We start from the raw sequence: 20,188 nt of genomic DNA on the forward strand, positions 1-20,188 counted from the left end.
CAGATACGGGGCTGCACCGTGACGTTAATCTAAAAGGACTGTAACAACCACTGTGCCGCAGCACACAACGTAAGGACGGCTATCTTTCTGGGAGAGCTTAGTTTCTGTCCCTTTTATTAAGGGATCAACAAAAAAAATCCTATATACAGTAGTAATAATGTAACTATTAGGAACGGGGCTGTATTGTCATGTTGACCTATTAGAACTGTACTAGAATTTGCGCCAGCCCAGATAACAAAAAATTAGGACTATTTTAGGGAGCCGGACTGAGTTCTGGGACCCCCCCCTTTTTTTTAGGGATCATTAAAGATCACCATAAAAGATTCTATTTAGTGATATTGAAATTTTTAGGAACAGGGCTCGTTCAATAGGGAGAGCTGAATTATTTTTTGTAGTTTGGATACAAGTTCATTCTTCTTTACAGTTTCGGTAACTATTTTTCCCTACGAAAACACAGCTGCGTAAAGTACATAGCACTGTGTTACAGATCTCTGGGCCAATAAATAGGTTATAGGGAGATAGGAGTGGCTCAGTGAGTAAAGACACTGACTGGCACTGAGTTTGCAGCAGGGGAACATGGTTCAATTCCCGGTGTCGGCTCCTTGTGACCTTGGGCAAGTCACTTTATCTCCCTGTGCCTCAGGCACCAAAAACATAGATTGTAAGCGCTACGGGGCGGGAACGGTGTCTGCAAAAATGTCTCTGTAAAGCGCTACTGTCGCGGCCCCTTTTATTCTCCAACATCTCCGATTTTGTCTGGGTATTTTTTTCGAATGCCACGCACTTCACCGCATTCATGCCGCATTCATGCCGAGCCAGCGCTAATACAAATGCACGCGGCCGCGACTTTAAATACCGGAACATGCCGCATCAAACACTGCATCTGCCCGCGGTTTTAAAAGTCGCGCTGAAACGCCCGCACGAGGCTAAAGGCGGCCGCCACTGTACGTAAAACTAGCAGTGCTATACAAGAACAAACAATTATTATTATTATTGATTATAGCAAAAGTTATAAAGAGATCACAATAGCGTTACTGTACACATCGCAAATGTTTGTTTTGATGCAAAACTGGCACCTGTAAATCTCATTTTAAATTGTGTGGAGAAATGAGGTGAGGAAGGGGGTGGAAGGGGGGTGGAAGGGGGAGAGGAATTGGGTGCTCTCCCTGTACAAGCACTTCATGAACACACTGATATCAGACAAAAAGGAGCAGCCAGAGGAAATCAAACTAACCCTATGCCCCAACTCACCATGTACAGGCATAACCCACATTAACGTACGCAATGGGACCGGAGCATGTATGTAAAGCGAAAATGTATTTAAAGTGAAGCATTACCTTTTTCCCACTTATCGATGCATGTACTGTACTGCAATCGTTATATACATGCATAACTGATGTAAATAGCACATGTGTAACAGGCTCTATAGTCTCCCCGCTTGCACACAGCTTCGGTACAGGTAGGGAGCAGGTATTGCTGTTCAGGACGTGCTGACAGGCGCATGCGTGAGCTGCCGTTTGCCTATTGAGCGATATGTACTTACTCGCGAGTGTACTTAAAGTGAGTGTCCTTAAACCGGGGTATGCCTGTATACATAACAATTTAAAAATATTATTTAGAAATAATTACTTAGATGCGACCCCTTAAACATGTCACTGCCCTGAGTACACAGACTGCCCTGCCCATGACATGTCCTCGAAGAAAAAAATCGGAGAAAAAGCTGATCGCAGCAAGTGATAGGGCTGGAGGCAGATAACCAATAAAAATGATTTCGTTAATAAATCATTTTTGTTGGTTATCTGCCTCCAGCCCTATCACTTGCTGTGATCTGCCTTTTCTCCGATTCTTGCTATACTTACCTGGACTGAAGCACGCTTTATGGGATCCAGCTGACTCCACTACTGCGGGTTTATTTATTTCTACGGCACTTCCTCCGGTTGCCAGTGTGCTTCTCACATCCCTCCAGCCTTCCAGACCTCCGGGTAGAGGCAGGTGCTTTCATCTTGGGTGAGTGTTTGGTTTGCCTTCACTTACCCTTGTTAGCACAGTTAGACCCTCCTCATTGGTCTTATCTTATGGGGCTTTAATAGGAGTGAGATTGACTTCATTAATACACCTTATTGTGCACCTGGATAGGATTTTGTTTCATACTTGGATCCTGGATTTACCTTATACCTTGTATACCACACAGTGATGTTTTTTTGTAGCACCAGTTAGGGGACTGTTCCCCATTCCCCTATGCTTTAATGTCCTCGAAGAAGCTTTGAGTCTGTGCTGCGTTATAGATTGTATCGACTTCCAAATATTCCATCTATAACACGGAGGAGGATGAATGCTCCTCTGTTGACACCTCCTATAAAAGACATGTGCCCACTGCAGCTGCTGGCATGTCAGTGCCGGGCTAGTCCAGAACTTAGTCACTGCGATTCTGCCATCTGGGGATCCATTGACTCGTTCCATAATGCTCTGCTGTTCTATTCTGTTTTGTCTAAGGAATAGGGAATGACAGAGCTTGTGTAGTCATTGGTCTAATTCATAATGACAATTTCTTGTGTAAACCCTCTCTGGGAATTACTATGTGTATTTAAGGAGTTATGGCCCCTAAAGGGTTAATTGTATGGGTTGTTGCAAGGTACCAGGCTCTTTCCTATGTTTGTTGCAAAGTAGCTCAGCAGAGGCTTAGTGACGCCCACATTCTGGAAGATGTTGATTCCGCCCGCAGGTGCAGGATATTAAGTATAATTCTAACCACGCCCACCTTCCAAAAGATGTTTAGTCTGGGTCAGAATGACTAAGCAACATCCAAACCCCTCCCCCCTGTTTCCAGGGGGATGGTGACCTCACACAATGGTGTAAATAGAGCTGCAGAAATTTCTAGGCCCTTAGGTTCCTGGAGGAGCCTCATGGTATATGTTGTCTGTCCTTAAGTGTGTATCAATATGTGAGTGAGTATGGTCACCTTTATTATTTTGCAGTTAGGCAAATGTGTCCCTTATTTAAACAGGGCCACTTATAATGGAGGGTTAGCAACAGCCTACCCTTCCTAAAGCGGATGTGCGTGGCACCTATGCCAGGGGATTCCTCAAGGAAGGCCCCAGAGTGTCATACAGGGGACTTGCCTACAGACAAGTCCAAATAGAACACTAGCAAGCCAATGTAGGGATTAGGAGGGATCTGCACAGGATGACAGGATTTGGGGTCCTCAATAGAAGATGCACCCATGCATAGAGGGCTGCCAGCAAACCTCATTTCCACATGCAAGGGATTTCCGTTTATCCACCCAAAAAGTGTGAACAAGGTGACGAGCTATGTGCCTCTCCATGGATGCTGCCTGATCACCTGGGGAAGAAGAGTGTGGAAAAAGGGAGGAGGACTCGGGCTCCAACCTTAGCAGCGAGTGTCAGTCTAAGGTAAAAGAGAGGGTTTACATTATAAAAAGCTTGTGTGCAGCAAGACATAGGTATGTAATGGTGTTTCCCCCACCACCCGTGGGAGATGTGGCCATTACGCATCATGTGGGGCATGATACATGCTGGTTACAGGAGGGCTGAGTCGTCCGCCGGTGGTAGTGGGGATACGGTACTAGGCTTCTGGGGTTCATACCCTACATATCTCTTTAGCAGTGTAGAGCCTCCATCTGCCGTAGGCTCCAGGGAACTAAAGGTGATCTCTCACGGTAAGGTCACGCACCAGGCAGGAGGTATAACAGGAATGGTTTATTATCTCTTCTGTACAGCACAGTAACAAGCAGGCTTCTGCCCGATGCAGTAACTCTCAGCTACCACTGAAGGATGGTCCCTGGACCGTCACTACAGGCCAAGGGCACCCACAGCCGTCCTAGCTCTTCCCCGCCTCCCTAGCAGAGGCAGAGGTATTGTCCACTCTCACTCTCCCCCGGAGAGAAGAGGACTGGAGAAGGCTCAATACTCTGCCTTTCCAATGTGTGGCCTGCCTTCCTCAAGTGTGGGAAGGCACTGCTAAATTTGGGGTGGCACTGAACTTAAGTACTGCCAGGAGGAGGGCACCAGGTCTGTCTCATGATTGGTCATGCCCAGGCCTGATGTCACCGCCTCCCGCTGTCACTCAAGTGCAGCTCCTCGGAGGGGAAACCCCCATATCAACTACTGGCAGGGCCTGCTTGTACCAGGACTTAATTCCAAGAGGGAAGCAAACTAGTAGCCACAGATGGCATGGCTCCAGGTATAATTTCAATATTCTTTTAAAGTAGGATCTCACCGTTTGCAAATAGCACACATTCATGAAGCGGCTGGCTACATTTCTTCAATAAATCATCAAAACGTCCATAAAAATTGAGCATTTGTTTGAGGTTTTTAGAACTGCAAATTAAACTCCAGATTTTATTTCTTGGGTAAGAATACTGCTAATGAGCCTCAATCGTTCATTGATACTCCAATTGTTTATGTTTTTGGATGCTAAACAGAGATGTGCTTTTGTAATCTTCAGATTTGCTGTCACAATTAAATGACGCGACTGTTTGTATTCCTGTGCCATGTAAGGCAGTGTGAAGCTATTTGTAATGAGATCTGAGAGAGACTGTAGGATTTTCATTCGTTACCACTTCCTGATGCTCTGTCTTCTCCCTTCCGCTAAAATACATATATTATACGCTGAGATGTTAGCAACGTGAACTGTCCTACTGAACAGGTCTGTTACAAGTGACCACACTTTTTTTGTTTGTAAATTGTTCGAAATCTCGTCCTTTTCAGCAAAATTGATTATGAGACTAGGGAAATCTACATGTCTTACACAGGTCTCCAAACCTGCTAATCTCACCAGGTTGTCAGGTGTCATAAAGTGGTTAAAGAGCCAGCCCCTCCTAGGAGCAATGTGTACTAATGGCAGTGACATGTTTAAGGGGTCAGGGCCTCCTAGGAGCAAAGTGTACTAATGGCAGTGACATGTTTAAGGGGTCAGCCCCTCCTAGGAGCAAAGTGTACTAATGGCAGTGACATGTTTAAGGGGTCAGGGCCTCCTAGGAGCAAAGTGTACTAATGGCAGTGACATGTTTAAGGGGTCAGCCCCACCTAGGAGCAATGTGTACTAATGGCAGTGACATGTTTAAGGGGTCAGCCCCACCTAGGGGCAAAGTGTACTAATGGCAGTGACATGTTTAAGGGGCCAGGGCCTCCTAGGAGCAAAGTGTACTAATGGCAGTGACATGTTTAAGGGGCCAGGGCCTCCTAGGAGCAAAGTGTACTAATGGCAGTGACATGTTTAAGGGGTCAGCCTCACCTAGGAGCAATGTGTACTAATGGCAGTGACATGTTTAAGGGGTCAGGCCCTCCTAGGAGCAAAGTGTACTAATGGCAGTGACATGTTTAAGGGGTCAGCCCCACCTAGGAGCAATGTGTACTAATGGCAGTGACATGTTTAAGGGGTCAGCCCCACCTAGGGGCAAAGTGTACTAATGGCAGTGACATGTTTAAGGGGCCAGGGCCTCCTAGGAGCAAAGTGTACTAATGGCAGTGACATGTTTAAGGGGTCAGCCTCACCTAGGAGCAATGTGTACTAATGGCAGTGACATGTTTAAGGGGTCAGCCCCACCTAGGAGCAAAGTTTACTAATGGCAGTGACATGTTTAAGGGGTCAGCCCCACCTAGGAGCAAAGTGTACTAATGGCAGTGACATGTTTTTAAAAAAATATTATTATTATTATGAATGTATTGGTAGCCTTCAATAAAAATACAATGAAATTTTCACATGAATTTTTGACAAAACAGTGCAGGTTAATTGAATACATACATATGGGTGTCCTGTAGACCAGGGGTGCACAAACTTTTTGAGCTGCAGCCCTCTTCCTGGGAGCCGCAGCGTTTGCGCCCCCTCCCCTCCCAATGTCTCTGTGTCAAATGACGTCGCGGGTCATGTGACATCAAGTCACGTGACCCCACCGCGGCAATTGATGTGTGTTGCCATGGCGACGCGTCGCCGAAGACCCGGCTGGCAGCAGGTAAGTGAGTTACAGAGGCCTCACGCCTCCCCCGGCATTTAATTTAAATGCCATGGGGAAGAGCGCGGGACTTATGTAACCGCTTGTGCCCCCCTAGAGATTCTCCCGCCCCCACCCCCTGGGGGGCACGCTCCCCAGTTTGCGCACCGCTGCCGTAGACATACAGAGGAATAGAATGTAAACCCCCTTTTTTGTATTATCTGTGCTTTAAAAGAGCTAGAAAGAAGACCTAGAACTTTGGCTGCATCTACAATTTAAATATTGTGTGAAGATTTTAAAGTAACTGAAAGGCAGAGAGGAAAGTCTCACAATTGTAACTTTAAAAACGACATCACATCATCAGAAATACTTAGGGTAGAATATCCAGTGTAGCCAGATTGATGAGGTTTGAAGACCTGATTTCATGGGCTACCAGAGCTTCCCAACATTTCCAAGTTATCAACATAATTGTTGACCTGATCCAGGAAAAAAAGAGAACTAACATTCAGATCCTATAAAATAATACCTCAGGATTTTCTTTGTTATATACTATTAAGGAGAGAGCGCCGAGTTGTTACTTGACAGCCTTTTTTCTAAGCCAATAAAAAAATGAAGTGGACCCATTGTAAAACAATGTCTATCCGCGGGATATGGACAGCCCGTCTAAAAGCATGTCTACCAGCAGGATATGGGCAGCCCGTCTAAAAGCATGTCTACCAGCAGGATATGGGCAGCCCGTCTAAAAGCATGTCTACCAGCAGGATATGGGCAGGCAGACAATGATAAAAATGTTGGAATGTACAACCATTATAGCATAACACAATGCAAAACATAGGGGAAAAAACACAATCGATCGATCTCTCCTATGGAGACGTTCCCTTTCAGACCAAGACAATGGTGTTAGGGAAGTGTGATTCTCTACTAACTCTCGGGAAATAGATATTTTATTTTCAGCTAATTGGAGAGATCAAAGGTAAACGTCTAATATGATCACAAGTTTAGAAGTACAACGTTCTAGCTGGGCACAGAAGATCTTGAGAACCTCTGTAACTTACATTTTGAGATTGGCATGGGATAAACATGGGCTCATTTCTCTCTTTCATCAAATAAATTGTAATAATCTCTTTTTTTTCGTGTTTGACCAAAATTGAATTGTAGATGGCAACGCGGCGTCAAAAGATGCCGCGAGTTTATGTGACGGCACATTGCTATGGCAACGTGACGTCATGACGCCGGAGCGGGGTGAGGGGGGGCGTGGAGGTTAGGGGACCGCCGGAAGGGGGGCGCAGGGAAAAATGTTTGCGCCCCCTACGCTAGACCTTTGACTTGCCTTGTTATGCAATTGTAGAGACGCTTTTTCAGCAACAGACATATAGGCACCTATTCTAGTAGCTCAAAGTATATGAATCCACTTCTAAAGAGCCCATTCCGAACAGATTGGCATGCTTTGCTATTCTGTAAGCCCGTCTCGCATGTCAATTTACTTTCTCAATTTACATATTAAATGGGGATAAATTAGGAGAATCCTTGATGGAGAAGGATTTAGGAGTGCTGGTAGACAGCAGGTTTAGCAATAGTGCCCAAAGTCATGCAGTAACTGCAAAGGTAAACAAGAAATTATCTTGCATTAAACGGAGAATGGATAGAAGGGAAGAAAACATAATTATGGCCCTGTATAAAGCATTAGTACGACCACACTGAATATGGAGTACAATTTGGGGCATCTCTCCATAGAAAATACATTATGGAACTAGAGAAAGTGCAGAGAAGAGCCACCAAATTAATAAAGGGGATAGATAATCAGATTTATGAGGAGAGGCAACTAAATTAGATTTGTTTATATTAGAAAAGAAGCGGCTAAGAGGGGATATGATAACTATATACAAATATATTCGGGGACAGTAAAGGGGCTTTCAAAAGAACTATTCATCCCAAAGGAAGTACAAATGACACAGGGTCATCCCTTAAGGTTGGAGGAAAGGAGATTTTACCAGCAACAAAGGAAAGGGTTCTTTATAGTAAGGGCAGTTAAAATGTGTTACTCATTACCCATGGAGACAGTGATGGCAGATACAAAGGAGATCTTAAAAAAAAGGTTGGACATCTTTTTAGAAAGGAAAGGTATACAGGGATATACCAAATAAGTAAACATGGGAAGGATGTTGATCCAGGGTGTAATCTGATTGCCAATTCTTGGAGTCAGGAAGGAATTTATTTTTCCCCTTATGAGATATCATTGGACGATGTGTCACTGGGGTTTTTGTTTGCCTTCCTCTGAATCAATATACTGTAAGTACGGATATAGGTTAAAGTATCTGTCGTCTAAATTTAGCGTAGGTTGGACTTGATGGACGTACGTCTTTTTTCAACCTCATCTATGTAACTATATGTAACTATGTAACTAACTCACAGGTCCTATAGAACTTCAGGATTCTCTGACTTATGACATAATATCAGGAGCTGTGAGCTGGGTTACTGCACGGCGTTCCCTTTTCTGAAGCAATAAAAAGAAAAGCGTATCTATTACCAGGATATGTGCAGCCTGGCAATGAGAAAACAACAACCGCCATTATAACCGGTAATCAAACAGAACATAGAACATGGAAACAAATCAAACAGTCCAAATCCTCGTAGGAAGGAGTTTCCTTTCACATGCAGACAATGCTGTTAGGGCGGTGTCATGAAGGATTCTAGGGAATCAAACGCTTTGTGTGTGTAACTAATTGCAGAGAGCAAAATAGAAGAGTGTTTTATGCCAATAAACACGTGGATTCTCTTATTTCAAATGCAAGCCCTCTTAGAAGGTTGTGCTATTATGTGGCAACATATTTAGATTTTCTGTTTTATATCTTGTTATTTTCTGAAGCGGACAGCATCAACCGCAGCTGCTCGGCCGCCGACGGACAGTCGACTTTGCCCGTTTAGCCCCAGCCGTTTGGCCCCGCAGTATGGGTTATGGTTTTGTGCTTTGAAGAGTTAGGGCAGGGGTGTGCAATATTTTCCCGCTGCTCACCCCTCCCTGTTCGCACCCTCCCTTCCCTTACCTTGTCTCCGGCGTCAAATGATGCAGCGGGGCCACGTGACATCACGTTGCCATGGAAAAGCATCGCCGAAAGACAAGGTAAGGATAGTTGCAGAGGCCTCACGCGATCCCCTAGCATTTACTTTAAATGCCTTGGGGAAGAGGCAAAATAAATGACAAATGAAAGCGTTTCTATCGAAAACCAATCTGCTACAGATAGTAGCACAGGCCTTGGTCCTCTCCAGGCTGAATTTTGCAACTTCTCTGCTGAGGGGTCTAAAAAAATACATAATATCAAAGCCCTGCAGTTGGTTCAAAACACCACAGCCCAGCTTACAGCAGGCAAGGCAAGGAGAGGCCGCATCTCCCCTGTATTACAAGATCCGCACTGGCTGCCGGTGGAGGGTTTTTTCCACATTAGGCATCCACGGCTTCTCCAGAGATATTGCCCCCATCAGTTGTTTTACTGGAAGGACAAAAGACAAAATGACTCAATGCTACATCCAATGTGACAAAATACATAGTTAAATACTTCAATGTTTGTATTCTCATGAATAACGATCATTCAGTTAAAGCCTTTGGCCAAAGCGTTCTAAGACTGCAGCCACGTCACGGCATGACCAGTATGCAGCCACGTCACGGTACGACCAGTATGCAGCCACATCACGGCATGACCAGTATGCAGCCACGTCACGGCACGACCAGTATGCAGCCACGTAACGGCATAACTAGTATGCAGCCACGTCACGGCATGACCAGTATGCAGCCACGTCACGGCATGACCTGTATGCAGCCACGTCACGGCATGACCAGTATGCAGCCACGTCACGGCATGACCAGTATGCAGCCACGTCACGGCATGACCAGTATGCAGCCACGTCACGGCATGACCAGTATGCAGGTCCTAACACTACCTGTGAACATTCTCATTTACCTCTTTAGAGGAGGGAGGATGGCCTTAATAGACCTGTCCTGCACAGGAACATGTAAAAAAACTGCTACTTAAAAAGTGGGGAGGGAGGAGCTTAAACCCTGGGGGGGAGGGGCCACCAACCTCCAAACAACTGATACCAGTTGAAAATGTAAATGAATAAACGCACAATCCCAGCGAACTCTAATCCCAGAACCCACCACGTCATATATATATATTTGTGTCAAAAGAAGTGCTACTGAGCGTGGCCAAATGTATACAACAAAAGACATAGATATCTAATGCTACATCCAATGTGACAAAATACATAGTTAAATACTTCAATGTTTGTATTCTTATGAGTAAGGGTCATTTAGTTAAACCCTTTGGCCAAAGCGTTATAAGCCTGCAGCCACTTCGCAGCATTACCAGTGGGTTCTGGGGTTAGAGCTCTCTGGGATTGTGTGTTTATTAGTTTTACAGGAAGGCCACGAAGACTTGAGTTAGATATAAATTCCAGTGTAACTATTAATGTAAGTCGGATTGGTTAAAGCTGCCCTCGGGCTCTTCTGAGTTAACCAGTGTAGTTTTCTCTGAGCTCCATGAGGGGCCTGATCCCAAAGTGACACTGGCCATAGATACGCACTGGAATTCTGCAGGATTATCTGTTTTATGCTGGGTCTGGGACATCTGCTCCACAAGCAAAGAAAGCTCAGCTCCGAGAAGAGTAAAGTCTTGTGTAATATGGAGTGTAACTTGCTCCGACACCTTCTTGGCAGTGTACGTGTGTACTATTTTAAACATGGCTAATATTGATTAGCCATGTGAAAAATAGTAAGCGACTTGTAGACACAGGGTGCATGTAGTGTACTATTTCTTAAGGGTTACCAGTGTCCATCTTGGTCTACCGAAGAAAGTCATGACCCGACTTCACAGTTAGACACCTTCAAGCAGACCGTAGATCGGTCTTGATTGGAATTAATCAACACAGGGCTGATGTAATCCACAAAGCTGTCCAACATGTTATGCTGTCTTTAGCAAGCAAGCCTCCCACCGTCGGCTACAACCCAACACGGGTCTATTGTTGAAGTGAATGTCCTGTCAAATGTGGAGGAAAATCAGCAGACCAGCTGAATTAGAAGAGACCGTCTGCGAATGAAGCCAAGTAGCCTTATCCGGTCAAAAGTCATTGTCGAAGAGATGGTGCAGCCACGTGGTAGGCCGCTGCTTACGTATTTATATCAATGGACATTTGGGGAAGATCTGTTTTTAGCAAAACAGACCTCAAAGTTCTCATAAACCTACAATTTACAATAGACAAAACCAGCAATCCACATCTCTAAATTGTGGATGACTAAGAAATGTAACGGTCAGTTAAGTTAAGGTGCCATCTTAAGGATATTACTCCCTGGGTTTGGAGGATGTCAGTGACATGTTTAAGGGGTTAGTCTCTCCTAAGACCAAAGTGTACTACTGGCAGTGAGATTTATGTTTAAAAAAATGATTGCCTGACTGCATAATTTCAAGATATAAAGAGAACACAACACATTTCTGCAAAGACATAAAATACCGGTTAACCAGACAAGATCATTCTGAAATTAACCTGTAATTACCATTGTTTACTTATCTGATGTGTCAGGCAGTCTCTGCCCATCCACCGTCACAAAGGTAAACATGTTTCTCTTATTTATTAGTTGATTAACGCATTAACTCACAGATTTTCAGTTTTCTATTATTAACTTCAGGAATTTACCAACTAAACATCAATACCCTAGTTATTAGTTATTAAACTACAATACAAATATGGAGGGGGAGGAAAGAGAGAGGAGGGGGAGAAGAAAAAGAGAGAGAGAACTGCAGATCCTCACTGCTCCTCACCAGCTCATCGGAGGCTGAGTCTCGTCAACACCTATTAATTCCTCTAATCTTTCCCATAACTTCGGCAGCAATGCAGTGGATACCCATTCTGAGTACTGAAAAGCAGTCATCACTTCTTGAAGGGTGTTGGGAGGCCGTGAGTTCAAGAAGGGTCTCCATTCGTTCAAAAATTTACCCTTTCTCTGTGCAGTGTCCTCAAATCAATCACATTTTCCTTCCAATCTGCAATTGGATACAATCCGTGGACTGATTTGTAGAATCCAATCCGTGGATTCAGCAATCCATTGGCAGATTCTTAACAATTCCGGCAACGGATGGCTGAACCCATAGATTGGATTCTACAAATGTGTCCACGGGTTGCAGAATCCGCGGTGTGTATTGGAAGATATCTATTGTATCTGCCATCACAGTCTCCATGGGTAATGAATTCCACATTTTAACTGCCCTTACTGTAAAGAACCCTTTCCTTTGTTGCTGGTGAAATGTCCTTTCCTCCAACCTTAAGGGATGCCCCCGAGTCCTTTGTACTGCCCGTGGGATGAATAGTTCTTTTGAAAGCTCTTTGTATTGTCCCAGAATATATTTGTATATAGTTATCATATCCCCTCCTAGATTACTCTTTTCTAATGTAAACAAATCTAATTTTGCTAGCCCCTCCTCATTAGTCAGATTATCTGTCACCCTTTATTAATTTGGTGGCTCTTCTCTGCACTCTCTAGTTCCATAATGTCTTTTGTATGGAGTGATGCCCAAACCTGTACTCTATATTCAAGGTTTGGTCTTAATAATGCTTTATAAAGAGGCATCACTATGTTTACTTCCCTTCCATCCATTGCCCGTTTAATGCAAGATAAGATCTTGTTTACCTTTGCAGCTACTGCATGACTTTGGGCACTATTGCTAAGCCTGCTGTCTAGAAGCACTCCTAAATCCTTCTCCATCAAGGATTCCCCCAATTTATCTGCAATTTATGGGTAAGTCGCTTGTTTATTCTTCTTTCCAAATGCATAACCTTACATTTATCTGTATTAAACCTCATCTGCCATTACCTGCCCAAGTTTCCAGTCTCTCCAAGTCCTGGAGAGATATTACATCCTGCTCTGATTCTACTACCTTACACAATTTAGTGTCATCAGCAAAAACGGAGACTTTGCTCTCTCTGCCAACCTCAAGGTCATTAATAAACAAGTTAAAAAGCAGGGGTCCCTGAGATATTCCACTCACGACTTTAGCCCAACCTGAAAAAGTTTCATTTATTACAACCGTCTGTTGTCTATCCTTCAACCAGTTTTCAATCTAGGTGCAAATATTTTTACCGAGTCCAAATTGCTTTATTTTATACACTAACCTCGTGAGGACCTGTATTAAAAAAAGCCATTGCAAAATCTAAGTGTTCCCGTGAGGAAGCTCATATATGAGCGAAATGTGTAGAGCGGAGTTTTGGTGACCATGCAGATTTTGGGAAGGCATTTGTTTGTTGCTGGTAGACTGCAGCTGAGATTTGGTTCCCGATTTTCAACCCTGTGATTACATCTACTGCTTAGCGGCCATTTATCAGGATCAAGGGCTGATAGAAAGTGCTGCTACTTATTTCCAGTCTTTTGACCCAGGGTGGTCTGCATCCTGCCTCAAAGTTCTCTATGTAAGTTCATTTCTTTGTGTTTTTTTAATATATATAAGCAATCTTCACTATATTTGCTTTGTCTTTTCTATGTGGGATTCCTCTCCCCTTTTCTTTGACCCTCATGGAATTCGTTATGGATGTAAGAAGAGGATATCAGGATGTCCTTTTGAGTTGGTTACTCTATATAACCTCACTGCTTGATCTTCATGTGGAACATGTGAGTGGAATATTCACAGAATCTCCAATTCACATTTTGATTGTGTATACTGTATTGTACTATTATCATTGTTCACTCAATGTCCCTGGATGTACATTGCGCCCAACATTTTCTGCCAAAATCTAAGTAGACCACATCAAATGCATTACCCTGGTCTAAATTCCTACTTACCTCCTCAAAGAATCTAATAAGGTTAGTTTGGCATGACCTATCCTTCATAAATCCATGCTGACTATTACTACATAGTTACATAGTTACATAGTAGATGAGGTTGAAAAAAGACATAGGTCCATCAAGTTCAACCTATGCTAAATTTAGACAACAGATACTTTATCCTATATCTTAGACACCTCTTTTCTAATGTAAATAAATCTAATTTAGCTAGCCTCTCCTCATAAGTTAGATTGTCCATCCCCTTTATTAATTTGGTGGCTCTTCTCTGCACTCTCTCTAGTTCCATAATGTCTTTTCTTAGGATTGGTGCCCAAAATTTTACTCCATATTCAAGGTGTGGTCTTACTAGTGCTTTGTAAAGGGGCATAATTATGTTTACTTCCCTTTCAATCCAGGTGCATATATTATTACTGAGTCCAATTGTCCAATTTTCTTTATTTTGTACACCAACCTCTTGTGAGAAACAGTATCAAAAGCCTTTGCAAAATCTAAGTAGACCACATCAACTGCATTACCCTGGTCTAAATTCCTACTTACCTCCTCAAAGAAACAAATAAGGTTAGTTTGGCAAGATCCATCTTCATAAATCCATGCTGACTATCACTAATAATTTTGTTTTCCATTAGGTATTCCTGAATATTATCCCGTATTAAACCTTCAAGTAGTTTCCCTACTATTGAAGTCAGGCTTACAGGTCTGTAATTCCCCGGTTGTGATCTAGCTCCCTTTTTAAATATAGGCACCAAGTCTGCTTTTCGCCAATCTTGAGGTAATGCGCCTGTGGAAATGGAGTCCTTGAATATTAAATGTAATGGTTTGGCTTTTACTGAACTTAGCTCCTTACGGCTACTCTTATAGTGCCGGCGACGGTCAGGTGACAGTCGCTGGAAAATCAAATAGAGATGACTTCCAGCGATCGCGACCAATCCGTCGCTCCGTCGCTTACTATTAGCAATGAATTTGTTTTGCCGCGATGTCGCGTTGCTGTCGCCGGCAATATAAGCGCAGCCTAAGAACTCTTGGATGTATGTCATCGGGCCAGGTGCCTTAATTACTTCAATTTTATCAAGCTGCCTATGAACGTCTTCCTCAGTTAACCAATTGTTCATTAATATAGAGGTTGTGGCTTCCTCCTATGGCACTACTATTGAAGTTGATTCTATCCTGGTGAATATAGAGGGAAAGAATTTGTTTAATACCTCTGCTTTTTCCTTTTCTCCAATAATTTACCAGTCCATCTCACACTGAAAGGGTCCTATATTTTATTTTCTATTTTTTTTTTGTTATTAATGTACTTAAATAACTTTTTAGGGTTGATCTTACTTTCTATTGCAATCCTTTTTTCATTATCCATTTTATTGCCCATTTGCAACTTTTGTTACATTCCTTATAATTCTGATACGATGCCTCCGTCCCTTCTGACTTAAAGAATCTAAAAGCCTGCCTCTTCTTTTCCATTTCCTCCCCTACCTGTTTATTTAGCCACATTGGTTTAGACTTATTACCCAAGGGTATATACACTGATAAGTGTGCTTTCCTAACAATGTTTTAAAGACTTCCCATTTATCTTCCACATTTTCCCTGCAAAAACATTATCCCAATTTATTCCTTGTAGATTAGTCCTCAGTTTATTCAAATCTGCCTTTCTAAAGTTTAAAGTCTTTGTTGAACCCAAGTAATCTGTTTTTTGATCAATTATTTATTTCAAATGAGACCATGTTATGATCACTGTTACACAATTCCCAGATTTGAATATTTGTTATTACTTCTACATTGTTTGATATGACCAAATCCAGTATTGCCCCTCTCCTGGTTGATTCCTCAATAATTTGGGTCATGTCATTTTCTTTAAGCACCCCCAAAAAACTGTTTTCTTTCATTGTAATGCTAATCTCAATGCCCCAGTCTATGTCTGGATAATTAAAATCCCCCATTATGCAAACATGACCTCGTTTTGATGCCTTCTCCATTTGCAAAAAGTATTTCAGCTTCCTCAATCTCACAGATATTTGGTGGTTTATAGCATATTCCCACAAACATTTTCTTTGTACTTTTACCTCCATTGCTAATTTCTATCCACAAGGTCTCTACATTTTCATCATTCCCTTCATAAACACCTTCCCTTAGAATAGGTTTTAGATCCAGTTTAACATACAGTATAAGTGTAGCAGGGTATAACTCCTGACCTCTGGAGCGCTTGTGAAACTTCTTAGCCTTACTCTGAGGGGACTGTGGCGGCCATGTTAGGGGTTGTTATTTCAGTAATTACTGACCGGCCGGTCAGAGCTGTTAGAGGCATATCATATGTCTTATTCTATCTTTATTTGTTTGCAGTTTTTCCTTTAGTGTTTTTTTCCCCACTCCCCTTCCCTGTGTCTCTACCCCCTACTCTTGTGCTTTTTAAGATCCATATATTCTGCATTTATAGTCGTGTAGCATTTCCATATTTGTGTGATACCTATTGTTCTATTATTACCGCTATTACATTTTTGGCTTTTTCCGTGACTCTTTCGTTTTCTCTATTAATCAGTGTGTGCTGGAGCCCTTGTTTTGGTTTATATGATCTTCAGTGGGGTTGTTTGGGCCCACTTTGTTCCGTTTGCACCCTGTGCTTCATGATTTTTTATTCATTATTTAGAGTGCTGTCTATTATTGTTTATACACTATTAATTCAAGCTCCCCCATTTTATCTGTCAGGCTTCTTTCATAAGCAAGCATGCATTTAATGTTTTTTCAGCCTGTACTATTATCTTATCTGCTCCTTCCTTTCTACGCCAATTGGATTTAGTCTTTAGAAGTTTTCTAGTATTATCTGTATTTACTACTAGCTGAGAGACCCGGCGTTGCCCGTGAGTTAAATTTCCCGCTAGGAAAGGGGGGGGGAGGGGTGGAAAAGGGGGGGGGAGAGGGGGGAAAAGGGGGGGGAGAGGGGGGGAAAAGGGGGGGGAGAGGGGGGGAAAGGGGGGGAGAGGGGGGAAAAGGGGGGGAAAAGGGGGGGGAGAGGGGGGAAAAGGGGGAGGAGAGGGGGGAAAAGGGGGGGGGAGGGGGGGAAAAGGGGGAGGGGAGGGGGGGGACAGTGGACAGGAGGAGGGGGGGGGGCAGTGGATGGGGGGGGGGGACAGTGGACGGGGGGGGGCGACAGTGGACGGGGGGGACAGTGGATGGGGGACAGTGGACAGGGGGGGACAGTGGATGGGGGGGGACAGTGGACAGTGGACAGGTACAGTGGACAGGGGGGGGGCAGTGGACGGGGACGACGACAGTGGACTGGGGGTGGGGACAGTGGACGGGGGGGACAGTGGATGGGGGGACAGTGGACGGGGGGGGACAGTGGACGGGGGGGACAGTGGACGGGGGGGACGACAGTGGACAGGGGGGGACGACAGTGGACGGGGGGGGGACGACAGTGGACGGGGGGGACGACAGTGGACGGGGGGATGACAGTGGACGGGGGGGACGACAGTGGACGGGGGGGACAGTGGACGGGGGGGGGACAGTGGACAGGAGGGTGACGGGACAGTGGACAGGAGGGGGACGGGACAGTGGACAGGAGGGGGACGGGACAGTGGACAGGAGGGGGACGGGACAGTGGACAGGAGGGGGACGGGACAGTGGACAGGAGTGGGACGGGACAGTGGACAGGAGGGGGACGGGACAGTGGACAGGAGGTGGGGTGACAGTGAACAGGAGGGGGGTGACAGTGGACAGGAGGGGGGTTGACAGTGGACAGGAGGGGGACGGGACAGTGGACAGGAGGGGGACAGGACAGTGGACAGGAGGGGGAAGGGACAGTGGACAGGAGGGGGGGTGACAGTGGACAGGAGGGGGGGTGACAGTGGACAGGAGGGGGGTGACAGTGGACAGGAGGGCGGGTGACAGTGGACAGGAGGGCGGGTGACAGTGGACAGGAGGGGGGGGTGACAGTGGACAGGAGGGGGGTGACAGTGGACAGGAGGGGGGGTGACAGTGGACAGGAGGGGGGGTGAGAGTGGACAGGAGGGGGGGACAGTGGACAGGAGGGGGGGCAGCGGACAGGAGGGGGTGTGGGTTGCTTAAAATTTGCGGGTCCCTCCTCTCCACTCCCCCTGTATGTTTTTTTGCTCCCCCCTCTCTCTCCGCTCCGGCCCCCCCCCCCCCCCATGCATAGCTCCGGTCCCCACCCTACAGTGTCTGACACACACACAGTGACACACACACACACAGTGACACACACACACAGTGTCACACACACAGTGTCACACACACAGTGTCACACACACACACACACACACACACATACAGTGACACACACACACACACACACACACAGTGACACACACACAGTACACACAGTGACACACACACACACACACACACACACGTCAACTCTCCTTCCGGCCGCCGCCATCTTAGTTACTCCGCGAGGGAGGAAGGGGGTCCTTCCGGGCGCCGCCATCTTAGGTGCCGCGTGGCAGCTAAAGGCTGCCTGCCCACTGCCTGTCCGGCCGTCGGGGAGGGGGGGAGGTGAGTGGAGCACGGGGGAGGTGAGTGGAGCACACCGGGGAGAGGTGGAGGTGAGTGGAGCACACCGGGGAGGGGGGAGGTGAGTGGAGCACACCGGGGAGGGGGGAGGTGAGTGGAGCACACCCTGGGGAGGGGGTGGAGGTGAGTGGAGCACGGGGGAGGTGAGTGGAGCACACCGGGGAGGGGGGAGGTGAGTGGAGCACACCGGGGAGGGGGGGGAGGTGAGTGGAGCGCACGGGGGAGGTGAGTGGAGCACGGGGGAGGTGAGTGGAGCACACCGGGGAGGGGGGAGGTGAGTGGAGCACACGGGGGAGGTGAGTGGAGCACGGGGGAGGTGAGTGGAGCACACCGGGGAGGGGGGAGGTGAGTGGAGCACACCGGGGAGGGGGGGAGGTGAGTGGAGCACACCTGGGAGGGGGGGAGGTGAGTGGAGCACACCGGGGAGGGGGGAGGTGAGTGGAGCACACCGGGGAGTGGGGGAGGTGAGTGGAGCACACCGGGGAGGGGGGAGGTGAGTGGAGCACACCGGGGAGGGGGGGAGGTGAGTGGAACACACCAGGGAGGGGGGGAGGTGAGTGGAGGGAGGTGAGTGGAGCACACCAGGGAGGGGGGGAGGTGAGTGGAGCACACCGGGGAGGTGAGTGGAGGGAGGTGAGTGGAGTGCCGGTGGGGTGAGGGAGGTGAGTGTGATGGGGGGGGAGGGAGGTGAGTGTGATGGGGGGGGAGAGGACAGAGAGGTGAAGGCTGCAGGTGAGGTGTGTTGGGGCCGGAGGGTAAGGGAGCGGGAGATGTGTGTGTGTGTGTGTGTGTGTGTGTGTGTGTGTGTGTGTGTGTGTGTGTGTGTGTGTGTGTGTGTGTGTGTGTGTGTGTGTGTGTGTGTGGTCATTCCACCTCAGGCCAATGAGAGGTGTGCGGGGGCGGGCGGGCCAAGGGACCAATGAGATTTCCCCTAGGGACACAGGAAGATGCAGACAGGCATACAGTGCTTTCACTAATATATAATAAGATGGGTGTCTCACTGCTTGTCAAACTCCCACTTGCCACCATTCTACCTCCATAACCCCTAGCGTTTACCCTATCCCCATCTATTCTATTTAGTTTGTTATCTGTTTTTGTCCCTCCCCCCTCCATCCTAGTGTAAAATCTCCTCCAACTTACAAGGGTTTGCCGCCTTGTTATTATTCCCGCCAAAAGGCGGGGGGGGGGGGAGTGTGAGGACGCTCCACAGCCCACCTCACGCAAAGGATCCACCTGCCACACAGAGGCCCACACTCGGGCTCCTCCAGGAGGGGTACCTTAGTCAGCAGGGTACACCAGAGTCTTCAGTCTCCTTGATATGTCTGTCTGAGTTGAATGCTTCTGTCAATTTAACCCAAATTGCAACAGAACTTATCTAATTAACATCTCCTTGGTATGTCTGTCTGAGTTGAATAGGCACAACTCCTCCCTTAATTATTAGTCATGCGAATCTGTTTAGAGTATTTAAGTCAGTCTATCTTGGCTGTGCCATATTGCTGTGTAAGATCTTAAGTGTCACATATGAAGTGTCTGTGTAGTTAATATTGGAGTTGAATTGGAGGGGAAAAATCCAGGAAAAACTGGACTCTGCACTTCAACAACAACAACCCTGCAACTGTGAGAACCGGACTTTCTAAATGCTCTGATAATTTGTACACATCTATAGATTCAGTTTCTAAGCTGCTGCTTAATATTCTGTGCTACACTGCCCTGCCAGGCCTGATTTATACACCTTCTCTTTCAACTCCTGCTCCTCCTATCCTCCAGTACCTGGGAACCCTCTCTTCCTATCTCTCTCACTGCATCTCATTATGCCTCCCTATTGCTTTTTCTGTTTGCGGTTTCCTCACTCCTATGTAAACGTTTCTGTTCTCTCCATCATCCCCACTTCC

At 46.0% G+C, this 20,188-nt stretch overlaps 1 protein-coding gene across 4 annotated transcripts in view; it reads left to right on the forward strand.

Moving 5' to 3' along the window:
• Positions 1 to 20,188, forward strand: part of ERCC6L (ERCC excision repair 6 like, spindle assembly checkpoint helicase) — a 58,509-nt gene that overhangs the window by 10,057 nt on the left and 28,264 nt on the right. The window contains exon 1 of one of the 4 annotated variants that reach the window (XM_075572962.1): positions 2,875 to 3,410. The exons of 2 other annotated variants lie outside the window; for them this stretch is intronic. In XM_075572962.1, the coding sequence (XP_075429077.1) occupies positions 3,256 to 3,410 (155 nt within the window). In that variant the 5' untranslated portion in view covers positions 2,875 to 3,255. Of the gene's footprint in view, positions 1 to 2,874; positions 3,411 to 13,506; positions 13,602 to 20,188 lie in introns of those variants that run through there. One more of the 4 variants, XM_075572963.1, reaches the window with a different exon arrangement.

The sequence above is a fragment of the Ascaphus truei genome, chromosome 16 (genome assembly GCF_040206685.1).
Source record: "Ascaphus truei isolate aAscTru1 chromosome 16, aAscTru1.hap1, whole genome shotgun sequence".
Classification (NCBI taxonomy): Eukaryota; Metazoa; Chordata; class Amphibia; order Anura; family Ascaphidae; genus Ascaphus; species Ascaphus truei.